The sequence below is a fragment of the Canis aureus genome, chromosome 12 (assembly GCF_053574225.1).
Source record: "Canis aureus isolate CA01 chromosome 12, VMU_Caureus_v.1.0, whole genome shotgun sequence".
NCBI lineage: Eukaryota > Metazoa > Chordata > Mammalia > Carnivora > Canidae > Canis > Canis aureus.
Window position 1 is genome coordinate 14459336 of NC_135622.1, and position 17748 is coordinate 14477083.

At 34.2% G+C, this 17748-nt stretch overlaps 1 protein-coding gene across 11 annotated transcripts in view; it reads right to left on the bottom strand.

Moving 5' to 3' along the window:
- The window catches only part of EXOC6B (exocyst complex component 6B), a 612331-nt gene that overhangs the window by 335758 nt on the left and 258825 nt on the right, over window positions 1-17748 (bottom strand). For 10 of the 11 annotated variants that reach the window (XR_013349063.1, XR_013349062.1, XR_013349064.1 and 7 more), the window contains one exon: window positions 11325-11393. The exons of the other annotated variant lie outside the window; for it this stretch is intronic. Coding sequence is in view for 7 of the 10 variants with exons in the window: in XM_077842877.1 (XP_077699003.1) it covers window positions 11325-11393 (69 nt within the window). In the remaining 3 variants the exon portion in view is untranslated. The remainder of the gene's footprint in view (window positions 1-11324; window positions 11394-17748) is intronic. 11 annotated transcript variants of the gene reach the window in all.

Here is a 17748-nt window from a genome sequence, read left to right on the forward strand (position 1 = left end):
ACAATCTGCTAAGTGTCAGAGATGGACTAGGAGTCACCAAATATTTCAGAGTAAAACTTTCCACATTAAAAAAATATCTCTTAAAAAAATACTCAAACTATGCTCCTATTGCTCAGAAGTACTCAAGATCACCATGGAAGCAAACCAGAATGCTTCCAGCTCTGTTCAAACTGTGTAAATTGGCTCCTCAAACAGTGCAACTTGCATTTGTCTTAGATGGGGCCGGGGGGCGGGGGGAGCGAGAAGATGAATATTTCTAAGACAGGAAAGAGAGTCCATTTAAAATGAAAATAAAACACCACTTACAAAGAGTCAAGAGGAATAGAGCCTAAAATATAAGTCACTTGAAGTTCTTAAAAAATAAACGTCAAGTATATAAACATCAGAATTTCTTTCTAATATCATTGCTATTCTAAAAATTTGAAAGTGGTACCTACTCATTTCATATTACTATTGTCAGGAAGGCTTTCCCATTAAAAGTTCAATATTCTTTTCTTATTTCCCAAATAAAATGTATGTATTTCAAATAAACACGGTGGATTAAAAAAAATAAAATAAAGAAAGAAACAAACAAACAATCTTCACAGTCTCCTACAAAGCAGCTTTTCTCTAGACTCATTAAATTATGAGCTTTTGAAAGCAAAAAGTATCCTGGTCATCCTTACCTCTTTCACTATGTTAAGAAATATTGGCTTAAATAAAATTTAACATGTTTATTTTCTGTAGATCTTCTGAGAACACACTTTTAATATTCTAATGTGATCTGTTAAAAAAAAAAAAGACAGAAATACAGTATACAGAGTTCTAATGACATCTGAAACAGGAGCCATCTTCTTCCTTTTTTTTTTTTTTTTTTTTTTTTTTTTTTTAACAGATCATCTGATGAGCCTGGTGTTCCCTAGAAATACAGCTCCAGAAACAACTTTAAGAAGATCTAGATCATTAAGCTATGTGCTTCTGGCAATGCTGGAATTCTATATCCACAATTTCCAATTTCATGTGACTAGTAAAATAAAGTGATATTTCCCTCCCTCTGTAACACCATCTTTGGAAATGTCAAAGAGAGTAAAAACTTAGAAATTCTAAACCACTAGGATTTTACATATAGGCCTTTCCATTTGTCTTAATTTCTACAACAGGAATACCAGACAACCCTGTCTTAATTTCTACAACAGGAATAGCAGACAACCCTGTCTTAATTTCTACAACAGGAATAGCAGACAACACAACCCTGCTTGTGTTTCTGCCCAAACCAAATATTTAAACATTCATTCAAATGTCTTTGTAAAAAATTGAGAGAATTTAAATAACGGATTTTTACTACAGTTGTAGAAAATAAATACAAGTCAATAGTTTCAATGTTTAAATTAGAATCAGGATATGTCTAAAAAAATAGGCTTACTAAGGTACAATCAATTTTAATGAAAACTAAAAAGCTAGACAGAGCCCTATTTATCAGTGTTTGTTGTCAGATCAATGGTCTCTGAGAAACACTGGGAAAATTGCATGAAGCTGATGTATGGATATCTTTCATTTGCCAATCAACTGTCTTAATACTTAGATGTAGCAGTAATGTTTTGTTAGTTTTTAAAAGGGAAGTTTCATCTTTTTAAGCCAAAAACAATTTTAAAAATCTGACCATCCAAAATATACCCAATCTTGCAGATCCGCTTTAAGTCTATGTTCCAATTCTTGCTGTTCAATGTACTTGATTATTAAATAGCAACAGTGCCTTTTGATAAAGATACAGGCTCAAGAACCATGACATCTTACCTCTGGTGCCAACAAAATAACTATTTCATGGCATAATTCAGAGTGAGGCCAGTATCTACCAAGTGAGATGTTTTTCTCATTTGCCATATGAATAAGTCACTTATTTAATATAGTCAAATTTGAAGCACTATGAAATTGTTGCACAAAGTGTTAGGTGAAATCCAAGATAACACTATTATAAATACATACATAAACAACAACCCTTCAACTGCTGCTATTTGAAAGGATCTGGAAGTCTAACCTTAGAATGCCAAGACTAATCACTTTTTTTTAATTGAAAATTTCAGTAGTTTCTTAGGTCTTTCAAGTATCTATTTCCCAAATGTTTTAATGTAACAGCTAACTGCTGCCAAAGTTCTTTATGTAATTTCATTAAGTAATTTCCTTAACACTTCAGAAAAGATGTCACTTAGAACTGGTTATATCCATTCTTTTTTCCTACTCTCTAAATCCTTTCTTTGCTATTATTGGTAGTACAGGACCATGGATTTTGTAGTTTCCTCCAGCTGCCAGTGCAGACCATATAAGTAGAAACCTCAGATTAGAAAGGGAGGGAGAAAGAAATATGTTCCAGGAAGATTCCTGCCTACCCCACCCCACCTCACCCTACCTCTGGCCCCCACAATAATCATGAAGGATTGTAAAAAGATTGTGGGCAAATTCTAGCTCTGCTACTGACTCATCTCTCTAAATTATGGCTAAGTACTTAAAAAGGGATATTATTAAAAGCAAGTAAAGGGTAAAATATCCTGAACCTTAACAAAATTACTTATGTCCAGGGAGATAAATTACTAACTATAGTTCTCATAATTATTTTTAAGTCTCTGTCTGAATCCTTCTTAGTAAAAGAATTCAAGGGACAAATCTATTAGTTTAGGTGCTGGAGCTAACATTCTTAATAGAAAAACAGGTTACCAGCTTGCCATGCATAATGACTGCCCAGGGAATGAAGATTTATGACACAGAAATAAGTTCACTTTGAAATATGCTTTTAAATTTATATTTTGGCAAGGCTTCCAAACCTAAGAGAAAGACAAGTGGTAGTGCATCCTTAAGAGGCTTATAAAAGGGGGTACTCAGTTGGAATTGGGTAAGCTATTCTGAGGCATACATCTGTAGTCAGTAGGTACCTGAAACCTAACTCAGCTTCTAGTTCCTTTTACATGAAAGATTCTTTAAAAAAAAAAAAAAATATATATATATATATATATTGAGGAGGCCTCTGAAATTCTAAGCAAAATATCACATGCCTATACTTATGTGCATTTTGTCTGGGGAAAGGGCTCACAGCTTTGATCAAATTCTCAGAGGTCCCTCGCCCAAGAAAATTTAAAAGAAATACTGCACTTGCTACAGCCTTTGTAATATGAATTCACTGCACCACTGACATTCTGCATTCCCTTAATATCTCAGGTTGTTTTATAGTCTCCATTAGTAATTGAAAGTGAATTAAATACAAATGAGGGTCTTATGATTCATGTAATACTGAAAGGTTGCTGCTAACTAAAACATCCACATATTGCTTATAATATGCCATCCCCAGATCCAAGGTGTCAGAAACCTTTAAAAAGTACACTTTTTATTATAGTATAATACAAATGCAGAAAAGTACATAAATCAAAGGTATACACTGGTCAACATTCTTAATCTAGTATTTTTTTAGTTGTTAATGAGCACATGATATAAATCACTGGAGAACAAGAAATCATAAGAAGATTATAATGAGACCTACAAACTAGGACTATGGCTGTATTTACAAGTTTACTCCCCCAGTCTCTTAACGACACCCAAGCTCCTTAATATGGGACATATCCATCATTCTTTCAGTGATAGAATGGTGAATGAGCAGCAAATATGTTGCAGTGTACAGAGGAGCTTAAAGTATATACAAATCTTTGTCCAAATTGAGCTGGGTTCAAGGCTTGGAGCCCAAAAACATGGCAGACACCAGTAGACTGATACAGTTGTTAAAAAAATCTCTAAGACAGATTGGTTTCTGTCTTCATTAGATAGATAGTTCACCCATCTTTTTAACTACTACTATACTATGTACAAAAATCTCAAATTATTATTATTATTCATCATTTCTCTTCTGGCAAAATTTTTTGTTTTGTTATTTTCTCCCTCCTAAAAAATTAACCTTAATGACTATAAGATGTTTTATATTCTTCCCCTTACCTGCCCACCTCTAAACTGTATATGAAGATTTAACAGTATAAGTTGTTTAATACAATTCTATAAAATACACCTACATTTGCCCTGCATACTTCTACTGCATTACTATACCAAGAACCAAGTCTCAATTAACCACTATCTGACCCTTGTTCACTTTCTTCCCTTCCCCCCTCCTGCCAAAGTTTGCCCTTCCTGCCAAAGTTCAGCACTTCCTAGAAAAGTCTCACTGCCTGTTTGATATTGTACTTCACTTTAGTCACCAAAGGAAGAATTTACAGGTGCTTGGCCCCATCTATAAGACCATGACCGAAATCTGACCTCCTGTTACAATATGTGAACTCCTGCCCTACTGATAAGGCTGGCAGATATAAGTAGGATTTTTCAAATAATCCTTTGGGAATTTATAAGCAGCACAGCCATAAAAGGGGGGTGAATGGAAGGTCGGTTTCACTAAAAATAATAAATATTGCCATGTTTATTCAAAGTGTGCCTTGTTATCCTCCAGGCCAAAAGTTCAGATAAACACTATTGTAAATGACAAAATATTAGAACTTTTTGTTACTTCTGTTATGATCCTTCCGTTGGACACCAATAGAACTGTTTTCCCTCATATAAGTCCCAGCCCTGATATTGTATAACACTGCCTTAGGCTAGGATACTGGATTCATTTGCAGGTCAAAAGGAGGGCAGTTATCTTTCAAAATCAAAAACAAACATTTATTATTATATACTACTAATACTAAGTGCTAAGGCTAAAAAAGATGAATAAAACATGGTACCTGCCCTAAAAGAGCTTATAGTCTATTGAGGAAAAAGAACATATATTTAGGATAAGATGATATAATACAGTCAGCACTGATACAAATTGTATTGTGTCCTTATAATAGTGCAAAGGGGATGGGGGCCCACTCAGCTCCACCTGAAACATCAGGAAAATTTGCTGGAGAACACAAGTATGAAATAAGTAGGAATCTGTAAAATAAAAAGAAGTGGGATTACTCATCCAGGCAGAAGGACTAGAACGAAGAAAGGGTGACAAGCAGAAAAAAGCATGGTGCGTTCAAAGAACTGGAAGTATTTTGGTATCATTAAAGTAAAGTGGTAAGCAGCAGAAAATACAGCGGACAGGACATGGAAAACCTTCTATGCTCCTATATGCCATATTTTCTTCTATAATTCTATATTTTACTCCAAAACTGACCAACTGGAGAATTTTAAGCAGATAACATATATGCATATTCACAGATCACTATCACTACAATGAGAAGTCGAGTTAGGGATTTATGATATAAAGTAGAGAGAACAATTAAGAGAATGTTTTCAATAATCCCGATGATCTAGGGCAATTTTTTTAGGATAGGGGAAGATGAGAGAAAGTAAAACTATATTTAGGAGGTAACATTTGCAAGATACAGGGATCTAGATACAGTACTGAGAAAAAAGAAAAGGTTTGGGTTTCTTCCTGGGGACTTGATATGATGCTGTTATTACCTGAGATCATGGTAAATCCAAAAACAGTAGATTTTAGGGAAGGAGGACATAATGAGTTTATTTTGAAACATAAAGAGTTTGTGCTGCTTGTGGAATATCTAAAAATGTTAATATTAATTACATCAGGAAATAAAAAAATATTTGTTACAAATCTTTAATTAAACATTTTCAAATATCTTTGTCATTAAAATTATGAAGAGATGTCCTTCACTATATACTAATACAAATTAGTGATGTGAGAATGGGGAAACAAATATAGAAAAGTAACAAATTAGAGCCCCCCAAAAGCTATGAAAGGAGTCAACTCTAGAAGCCATACATGGTCTGGCTCTTCCTTTAGCAAAAGAAATATTTGAGTGCTTTTTTAAAGTCCATCTAGGTCTGGAACAGCAATGCCTAAAAAATAAACATGCGTTCCAGAAATAGAGCTGAGCTCTTACCACTAGTTGTATTTTTTTTTTCCAAAACTAGGAAACATTATGAATGTATGAATGAGGGGAGAGGCCTGTCTCTGCCCTATAAACAATGCCTTATCAAATTATTCCAGAACATTTATGAATGCCAAATATTTCAACACTACAGAACATCAGTGTGTGTGGAATTTATTTTTTAAAGGGCAGTTTAAGGTCCTCCTTAAACTCACAGTTTAGGATGATATAGACATTGTGTATTTAAGAATATTTAAGAATGTGTACATTTTAAATAATTGATAAATTGTTTATGTTGGCAGAGACTAGAACCTCTACCTATATGTCTATACTTTACCTCATATATTTTTAAAAATACCAATAATGTGTCTAAAAGTCATCACCAGAGATACATAATTCTTGCCAGATTAACCGCCACTGATTAAATTCCAGTTATATGCCATAGATGAAGTGAGGCACCATTCATACATTATCTGTAACTGTACTAGGCAGATCATTATTATCACAGCTCACACATGAGAAAGCTAAGGTTTAGGTAATTTGCCTCACACCACACAGCTAGTAAGGGTGCAAATAAATTATTCCAGTACTCTTATGAATCACTGTAAGAGTTCTCATTTGAGGAAAATTTGTTACATTATTTATACCATAAAATCTTAATAAAACTTACAAAAACTAGCAGATACACAGTGATGAGATGAAGTGCTGTCATATTATAGTCATTCAAAGAAGATGTGGTATAGGTATACAATGGAATATTACTCAGCCATGAGAAACGACAAATACCCACCAATTGCTTCAATGTGGATAGAACTGGAGGGTATTATGCTGAGTGAAATAAGTCAATTGGAGAAGGACAAACATTATATGGTCTCACTCATTTGGAGAATATAAAAAATAGTGAAAGGTAATAAAGGGGAAAGGAGAAAAAATGAGTGGGAAATATCAGAAAGGGAGAAGAACATGAAAGACTCCTAACTCTGGGAAACGAACTAGGGGTGGTGGAAGGGGAGGTGGGCGGGAGGGTGGGGGTGACTGGGTGACGGGCACTGAGGTGGGCACTTGATGGAATGAGCACTGGGTGTTATTCTATATGTTGGCAAATTGAACACCAATAAAAAATAAATTTATAAAAAAATAGATTTTATAAAACTGTTAAGCCCTTGACAAAACATCTTATTTTCATACCAGTTTTAATATTCTGCTAGCAATCATATATCATCTAAGCCATTTCAAAGGTTTTTTTTAATTCTTATTTATTTATTATAGTCACAGAGAGAGAGAGAGAGAGAGAGGCAGAGACACAGGCAGAGGGAGAAGCAGGCTCCATGCACCGGGAGCCCGACGTGGGATTCGATCCCAGGTCTCCAGGATCGCGCCCTGGGCCAAAGGAAGGCGCCAAACTGCTGCACAACCCAGGGGTCCCCATCTAAGCCATTTCAGAACAATACTGTAATAACATGAAAATGCATCTTGCTTTTAAGGTAAATTTGTCTAGTTTTGCAAATCAGACGATAGAAATTCTGAAGTGGCATTACCAATAATTGAATTAACCATTATTTGTCAAACTTTATGTGTGAGGTGCACTGGTAGGTACTAATTTATGTTGATATCTAAACATAAATAGTTTTTGTTCATAAAGATGGTTAAAGTTGATGCTAGAAATGAAAATAGAATAGCAGTTAATAAATTTATTAGGGGTCTCTGGTGGCTCAGTCAGTAGAACGTGCAGCTATTGTCTCGGGGTTGTAAGTTCAGACCCCACATTGGGTGTAGAAATTACTTAAAAATAAAATATTAAAATAAGTAAATAAATAGATAATAAAATCAAAAAATAAAAACAAAGATTTTAATTTCTCTCCTGATAGATTACAAATTTTTAAAAGCAGAAGTCCTTGACTTATTTATACATCCTTGCTCTCCAAATCCACTTCATGGAGAACAGAAATTCATAAGTATTTAGTGAATAAGTATGTAAGTGATAAAGTTTGAGTTAGCATACACTCAAACAAATGTACTGCATTTTTTAGCTACCACTTACTTATTCATTCAGTTAATATTTATTGGGTACCTACTGTATGCCAAGTACTGTTGTTAGCACTGAAGATATAATACTAAATTAAACAAACTACCGATTTTCATACTTTTACACTATTTGAGAGGTAAAGTACACTTGTTTTTGAAATTATGAGATTTAACAATAAACCATATACATAAATACAAAAAAGATTAAAAATTAAAAAACTAAAAGGAGTTGAATTCTAGATTGCTTAAAAAAGAAAAGAATGCAAGTTGAACTTATCTAAAGAATATAAGGATCACTTAATATCACAGAAGTCTTCCAATGAAACTTACCACATTCATGAACTAAGGGATAGGGACAAAACTGTATCAATATATTTGCAAAACAAATCCAATAAAATTCAACATTCTTTTATGCTTTCATTAAAAAATACCAGGAGTCTAGGAATAACTAAAAAATATTTACCAAAAACTTATTGCAAACATCAGTTAATGAAGAAACTTTAGATACTTTCTGTTAGAGATCAAAAATCAGACAAGGATGCCTACTATAACCTTCCTGAACAACAAACTAATGATGATCCTGGTCAATACAATAAGACAATAAAAAGAACAATGAGATATATGGGTAGGAGGAAAATAGACAAGTCAGCATCTGCAGACACTATGATCAACTACACAGAAAATCTATTATAAACCAAAAAACAACAATAATAACCCATAAAAGAGTTGAGCAAGGTTGTTAGATTTAAGTTAACTTACAAAAATCAAGAACATTCCTCAATACAGCAATTATTAATTTAAAAGCAAAGTATAAAACAGCAATAAAAACTGTATCCCCAAGACCATTAATATTAACATAGAAACAAAGCCTAATTAAACAATTTAAAAGACTTTTCTCTTCCATGAGCAGCATGACTTAGCATTATAAAGTTGTCAATTCTTCCCAAAATTTATCTATAAATTCAATCAATTCAAACCAAAATTCTAAAAGGATTTTTTTAATGAACTCAAAGATTCTAAAATATACAGAGAGAATCACTAAAACCTACTCCTGAAACTAAGATTATATTATATCTCTATGTTAACTAACTGGAATTTAAATAAAAACTTGAAACAAAATGGGAGAAGGAGGAAGAAGAGGAAGGGAGAGAGGAGGAGGAGAGGAAGAGGGAAGAAAATGATTGTAGAAAATGATTCTGGGGGATCCCTGGGTGGCTCAGTGGTTTAGCACCTGCCTTCGGCCTAGAGTATGATCCTGGAGTCCTGAGATCAAGTCCCACATCAGGCTCCCTGCATGGAGCTTGCTTCTCCCTCTGCCCTTGTCTCTGCCTCTCTCTCTCTCTCTCTCATGAATAAATAAATAAAATCTTTTTTAAAAAATGATTCTGTCAGAAGATAAGCCTCAAGGAAGTCATAACCTTAAGGTGGCCCCAATTTATTTTAACTTCTTTGGGGAAAAAGGTACTGAAGCCTTTTCCATTAAAAAAGAACTACTTATATAGACAGCTGTTTTCATTATGAAGATTCATTCTACATTTGAATAAAATAATTTGTTTTTTAAATAAATAAATAAAACAGAGAAAATAAAGCTGCATAAATAGTGAAGGCAATTTAAAAGAGGAGAAATGAGAGGAGACTTGTTTTACCATATATATACAAGTATCACAAAACCAAATTTAACAAACTAGAAAAGTGAAAACCAGATTCTCATATTTAGATATTCAGTATATGCCTGAGTTGCTACCAGGAATCAATGGGCAATATACAGATAATGTAGTAGATGGGACTGGTAAAACTGAATCCATCATCCAAAAAAAATTAAGTTGGATGCCCACCTCATACTATATACTATGGTGAATCTAAGATGTATCAATATCAAGATGTGATGGGAAAAATGTTAAAGGTAGTATAAAAGGAATGCCCTATGACCTTGGAATAGAATGGGAGTTAAAAAAAAAAAAAAACACAAGACTTAACAGTACAAACCACAAGGTTAAAATTAATGGACTTGATTACATCAAAATCAAGGATTACTATTTGTGAAAGATAATATACACATAATTTAAAGTCTGGGAGTAAACTGAAAAAAGGATATTTGCAACATCCTAAACTATCAATATCTACAATAAATAAGGAATTTCTGAGATTTCTCTTTCTAGCAAATAGAAAAAAACAAAACAAGAAAGCCAATACAAAATTGAACAAAGATTAAAAATAGGCATTTCAGAGAAGAAAAATCCTAAATGCTTAGTGACTCTATAAAGAGAAGTACAATGTTACCAGTAATTAAAGAAGCACAAATTAAAACAAAGAGATATGCTTCAATTTCCATCAATTTAGCAAAAATTAAAAATTGGTTAAAATTAGTATTCTACATATACCTTGGACTTATACAAAATAATGATAATAGTGTGTCACCAACTAAGATGTATTTGATTTATTTAATTCTCTGTATATGAGACTGAAAAAAATCATCTACTTATTTGAGCTGCCTTGAGACAACTCAGTCTATATCTTGCTCCATCTTTATATAAAGAATGACAAATGGAGAAAAGAGGTGGAGAGCGAGAAGAAAGAAGAGGGGAAGAGGAAATTAGAGAGCAAGGAGAAGTAGGAGGAGGAAGGAGAGGAGTGGAGAAAAAATTACCAAGTCTTTCTCACACTAAGGGTAATCACCTCAAAGTACTCCAGTCAGGAAGTCCATAGAACAATGTCCCAAACTGTCTGGAGTAATGACTAATTGACATTATATTAAATATATAAAGAAAGAAAATGGGTAATAAATGGGTAATAGATGGACAAAAATATTCACTCAATCATATTATAAAGTAACCTGATAAAAGCTTCATAGAACTTTGCTATTAAAAAAAATCAATAATGGTCTTCTCTCATCAACTTGTCTTTGATGGTACTTTTTAATTTTTTGATTGCCTTGTGTGTATCTGTGTGTCTGCATGTGGGTATACTACCAAGATGGAGAAAGGGCTATTTCTTATCATACCAATAATACCCATAATAACTTCCCCCCCAGACAGTTCCTCTGCATACTGTTATATGACAAAAGGACTAAGTATCATCAGGAATAAAAAAATAAAGTTTTTATAAATATTATTTTAACATATAAAGATAGGTTATTTTATTTAAATTACATCATTAAATTAAGGACAGAAATCTGTGTGTGTAACTATTTCTAGGTATGATCTTATCATTTGTTGAAGACTAATAGAAATTAATGTTATTTGCTTATGTCATATTACCTGGCAAATAAAAGATTCAAGAAGAGAAGAAAGGATTATTTTTTATAATTAATATTCCTTAAATAATAACTTTTTTCCTACTCTTGATAATAAACAGAAAAACTTTCAAAAATGAGAGAGAAGAGTTTTGAACTCAATATACATCTTTATTAGACAGAGCCAGATGAAGACTCACCAGGACAGAATATATGTGTAGACATCGATAAACAGGAGAGAAATCCACCAAATCTTGGGCTCCAGGTACCTGCAAAACAAAATAGTCACAAAACATTCAAAGAAATCTATGAAGAACATTGAACTGAATTCATTTTTACTATTTAAGTGTAAAAAATAAAAGCCAGCTCTAGTTTCTACGAGAAAAACACAGAACAAACAAACAACCCATGCTCCCAGAAATCTAGTTTTGGTATTTTAGCCTTTGGATTAATAAACTGTGAAGATATCAGCAAGGCTGGGACACAGAAGAGTAGGATAAATAACAGAGAAGAGTAACAGGTGTCTCAGACCCTGCATCTGCTTTTGCAGATATATTTTATATTTATATCATTTTTATAATATATAAAATATATTTTATATTATATATAATATATAAAATATATTTATATTATTTTATGGGACTCCAAAAGGGAAGAGAAGGTGGGAATGTGACTCAAAACCAAAATTTGTCACACAGAAGGAATCAAATGACCTGCCAGCCAACTTCTGAAGGTCAAAGAATTAGTGAACATTTACATCACCATGCAATCAAAATACAGAAATATGCTAAAAAGCGAGGAGAATCATGTAAAAAGACAATAAATAGAAAAGCCAAACCTAGAAGTAATACCAGAAAATTATAATATGAACAATGCAGACAAATTCAATCTAGACATCAAAAGACAAAGTAAAACAAGTAACATTAGGTAAGAACTGGATAGTCACAGAGCTAAAACTCTTCCATCATGTGACCTGACAATGAGCAACTAACTCACAATTTACTTTGGCCTCAATTTCCTCACCTGAAAAGGGAAACTATTCCCTATATTGTTGACCTATAGGAATTAAACAAGAATGAAAGGACACAAAGTAAATATTGAACAAAACAAAGCAAAAAATAGAAGACAAAATTGCATAAAGAAATGATCAAAACTGGGATGCCTGCATGGCTCAGCGGCTGAGCATCTGTCTTTGGCTCAGGGCCTGATCCAGGGTTCTGGGATCCAGTCCTGAATCAGGTTCCCTGTGGAAAGCCTGCTTCTCCCTCTCCCTGTGTCTCTGCCTCTCTGTGTCTGTTATGAATAAATAAATAAAATCTTTAAAAAAAGAAATTATCTTTTTTTTTTTTTTTTTATGATAGTCACAGAGAGAGAGAGAGAGAGAGAGAGAGAGAGAGGCAGAGACACAGGCAGAGGGAGAAGCAGGCTCCATGCACCGGGAGCCCGACGTGGGATTCGATCCCGGGTCTCCAGGATCACGCCCTGGGCCAAAGGCAGGCGCCAAACCGCTGCGCCACCCAGGGATCCCAAAAAGAAATTATCAAAATAAAAGACCTAGCTGTAGTTTTCACTGTAACACTGGTAACTATAGGATTCATCAGAATATAAGCAGCAGAGCCCTCTAAATTAGGTTGAGCTGACTGGTGATAATTACAAGGTCAGTTTTCCTTATTCCATCAAGAAAGCCTCATTTCTTCTTTGGAGACATAGCTTTCTTCACCAACATATTTTTCCTAAGGAAATATACTCATTCTACAACTTGACACAATACCTACTTTCTTATCCCTCCAAAATTATTACCTCTCTACATGTATTGGTTCAAATTCATTGGCCACTCTGTTCATTTGCTTTACACCCATGATAGCACATACTAAATCTCTGTTTAAGAACCTCCCAGTGCGGGATCCCTGGGTGGCGCAGCAGTTTAGCGCCTGCCTTTGGCCCAGGGCACGATCCTAGAGACCCGGGACTGAATCCCACGTCGGGCTCCCGGTGCATGGAGCCTGCTTCTCTCTCTGCCTATGTCTCTGCCTCTCTCTCTCTCTGTGTGTGACTATCATAAATAAATAAAAAATTTTAAAAATATATCATTAAAAAAAAAAGAACCTCCCAGTGCTAGATACTCTGTAAGCACTCAAACTCTTGTGAATCCAAGTAAGATGCTCAAGATTCTACACGATGGCATAAGCATAGATTTTTTTTTTTAAGGCAATTAGAAAAGTTGGTGAGCATTGCAAAATCACTGAGAAAAACATTTTATGGACAAATAAGTACCATATAGTTAAAAAAAAATCAAAAAGCATGTAACTTTAAGAGTACAAAAGGACACTCGTTTTCATCTTAATAACACAAAAAGAGACAATACGTAATCAACTTAGGCACTCTTATTTGAAATGACCACAACATTAAAACATCTTTATAGTCTCCTCTGTTGGACTGCAAAGTAAAAATGTGAAGAAAATTTATTTTATCTTGCCAGAAAAAAACGAGTCTCCTAAGCAAAACACAGGTTCAAAAGATGAAAAATAGAAAAATTCATAAAATTATATGGATAGTATTTAAACTACATAAAAATTACACATACATATGAAAAGGTATAAGAAACATGCAAAAAACATTTGTAGAGAAAATGAAACTTTCTTCTTTTATTTAGAACTAATGCTTATAAGGTTATTTATAATAAATATATTTTTATAAAAAGTTTAAGGAAATTTAAATAAATTCAAACACACCTTTCTTCATATGTACTTCTTTATGCAGTTTATTTTGTTTTGCTTTGACTCAGAACCACTAGTTTCATTCAAAAGGAAACCGCTCCTAAGCCGATCCTCAGACAGAGCCATGGCCCCTGCACAGGTCAGACCCATCCTTATATACTGAACATCCACATTAGGGATCAGTTTCCCTAAAAATCTCTGATGAATAAACTAATGGTGCTCCCTACTAGTGGGGTAAAAATAGTGGTTTACCTGGGCCAACTAAAAAAGATATATTTAGAGAGGACAGAAAGGTTCTCCTGTCATCTCCAACAAATATTTACAACCAAACCTATTTTCTGTCTTGGCATCCATCATCATCATCATCCTTAGCTTCAAAATGTTTAGCCCTGACCTGCAAGTATTGGCTTTGCTATTTCTTAGCCTTCGCAACCATGATCCAGTCAAGTCCTCCTAAGCAAAGGACTACCTGCTTTGAAAACAGCCCACAGAAATCTAGACAAGTAAAGAAGGAGCAAAATGGGGCTTCAGTTCACAAACTTTACCTCTACCCCTAAAATAGCCTACTATTTAGAAATCATTTTTCCTCCATGCTCCCTTCTGTGAGGAACACTGCAAGGAATCAAGAAGAGTGTTGTGAGGAGAAAGGTATGTAAAGCATGCACTGACTCATGTTGCTTTGAGCTAGATGTGTTTTCTCTGCTTCCACTAATGAAAAAGAATCACATCTACTGAAAGGCAATAGGAGGAGAGTAACATACACTATGTGAGGGAATGCCACCCGTTTGGAAGGATAAGAAATGAACTTTCAAAAATCTAAATAAATGCAAGTGGGAAAGAGAACAAAAGGCAGTCTCTCCTGATTCACATAAATAGGTGTGCTTTAGGGTCCAGATTTGGCTACCCATTTAAAATGCAGAATCTCTTTCAAGGTTGTCTTCATTCTTCTTCCCCTCCTGTTTGCCCTTCTCTCCCCTCAAGTGCAAAAAATGATTCAAGCAGGTTTAGGTTTCAGCTGGGGCAGAGGGAGGGGTCCAAGGACACTTTCCTCAGCTAACAATGACTGTCTCTAATGGTTTCTGTCTCCTAACAAAAGCCAGGACTCCGTCTTTATCAGCTTCATCTAATTTTTCCTTTCCAAAGTAAATAACACAGCCCTTGCATTTTACACATGTCCAAGTTTGACAAATCATTATCGACTGGGACTATAACTGATAAGAGATAACTTTGTGGTAGGACGTTGTCATTTCCTCTCATAAGGGCTTTCTTTTTGAGATACAGAAACATGATTAAAATAGTTAAACATTTCCTCTGCATGGCAGTCAGGAACTCAAGACATTAAGATACTGGAGTCTGTATTTTTCTAGTTCAAATAGATCCAGGAAGATACCAACAGCAGTCACAAACAGTATACTCAAGATTATCCTGCTTTTTTAACTAGTTGTTTTCCTTATTAATTCACATGAAATAATTTCATCACCAAGGACAGCAGCTGCCTAATTCCCTATATAGCTTCTGAATGAAGAGCATTAGTGTCTTCAGCCAACACAAACCTCTTTATTATCAGGGAGGAGCAAATTGTAGGCAAGATTTTAGATTCTGTAACTAAGAAATCTGTGCCACAGAGCATTTTATAATATTACATAAGTTAGATATTAAAATAACAGATAAACAATAAGCTATTAAAAGAATTTAGGAGTGGGGCTCTTGGGTGGCTCAAGTCATGATCCCAAGATCCTGGGATGGAGCCCCATGAGAGGGCTCCCTACTCAGCAGAGAGTCTGCTTCTCCCTCTCCCCTCCCCATTGCTCATGCTCTCTCCCTCTCTCTCAATAAATAAATAAATAAAATCTTTTTAAAATAAAAAAAAAACAGAATTTAGGAGTGGTTGGACTACAAGATTCAGAGGTAAGTATCATGAAGGCAAGTCTTACAATCTGCAATTACATGTTCACATACCCATTAGAGATCATGCATCACAAGATGCTATATTGGCATGGTTTGTCTATCCATTTCAATATGCTTCTTATATTTGTAGAATACATATTAATAGCTTCCATCAAAGCTGTAGTCTTTGTTACTTAATGTCTGTGGATTTTGTTAAATAGCGTTATATCCTGTCAATACATCAACTATCACAGCATGTCACCTTACAGGTGACAAAAAAAAAAGAGTCTGGGGACAGAGGAAGCTATAAAATAAGAAAAGTAAATTTATAAACAGGATCAATGAAAGGCACCCTGAAAAAGAGTTGTATGAGCCTCTGCAGACAATATATATTGGAGAAGATATAAAGATTCAAACTAAAAATGGAAATATTAGATGGTCAAAAAGCAAAGAAGCATAAACATTTTTTATTATAAAAATTCTTGCAAAATATTAGGAACTGCCTTTTATGATACATTTTTCTTCTGTAATACATCTTAGATCAAGTCAAAAGAAGAAGGAAAATGATTTCACAATTAAAGAAAAAATGAGATTTTTGGTTTAAAAATAAATAATGGCATTCAAGCTATAACAGATATATTTATTTAATATTTTTACAACTCCCCCCCCCCAGTAAAGAAGCTGGAAGATAGTAGCTATTTCTACTATCTTAATTAAGACTGATTAGTGAAAAAAAATTTAAAAATAAAAAAAGGACTGATTAGTGAAGGGAGGCAGGGGGAAAAAAGTATTTGTAGGTAACAACCTGATAGATCTATCTGCTTTACTAGTGGGTAAGCATATCATTAGGAAAAAGGAAAATAGAGTACAAGAAAAGATTGCTTGCCTCCTTCCACTCAAGAATATTACCTATGCTGCTGATAAAGATAGTACATGAAAGAAAGAAATGCATTAGTGTGCTCTAGTCTCGTTGTTCACAGCTGTCCAGGAGGTACACATACAACACAGGCCACTTATTTTTCTCTTATGAAACCTTTCAAAGAAGGTGGAACATCCAAAAAAAGTATGATAAAAATTTGCAAGGAATTTAGATATGTTTCTCACTAATCAGTTGAGTCATTCTCCTTCTTGAAAATACTTTTGATTACCACTTAACACAAAATAGTTCCATGGTATTAGTAAATGAATGCAGGGACTTGGTGTCCATTTCTGAACATTAGTTGGATCTCAAGTCATTAAAATGTACCAGGCATTTTTCTGAAGGGAGAAAAGAACAAATGATTAGCTAAAAGAGCATTACCTTTGCACTCAAAGGATCAATTTTTGACTGCCCATATTATGTCTGGAAGCCAGGAAATACTTGGCAAACATTTTTCACCCGTGTGCTTTTCTGTACTACTTTGCTTCCAAAACTTCAGAGAAAAAAAAGGTAACATTCATTTGGGCATAACCTTCCACAGAGCTGGACTAAATATCATGGATGCTCCAACAAACTAGAAGGCCTAGGACTAGAATTAGCAAAAGTGTAAGAGAATTTTCTAAACCTCTGAACATGTAAGAATACCCTGAATAGAGCCCTATCCTAAAAACTGCAGGACTTGACTATAGAGCTTCTCACAAATTACTAGGATTCTTCCTGAGAAATCTCTAAACAAATTTCCACTTAACTTACTCAAATGCTTGCACTAAGCAGAAGAAAATCAGGAAAAATTACCATTCCTCCTTTACTGAGACAATGCAAAAAACCTTGTAGCCAAAATCAAAAGATACTCCCTCAAGAATTCTCTGCTTGAAGCTGAATACCAGGATGGGAAAAATTCAATTCCCAGTAATAAAAATAGTAGCTAGGCACCCTGCCAGTCCTTCGTATGGTATATTTTTAAAGTTAATTCTAATAGCTATGTAGCCAAAACACTGTATTTTAATAAGAAAATATTAGAAATCATTAAATACTCACATATAGGAGACTGGCTGAAAAAACTGTAGTACATTCAATTCAAACAATGGAGTACTATTTACC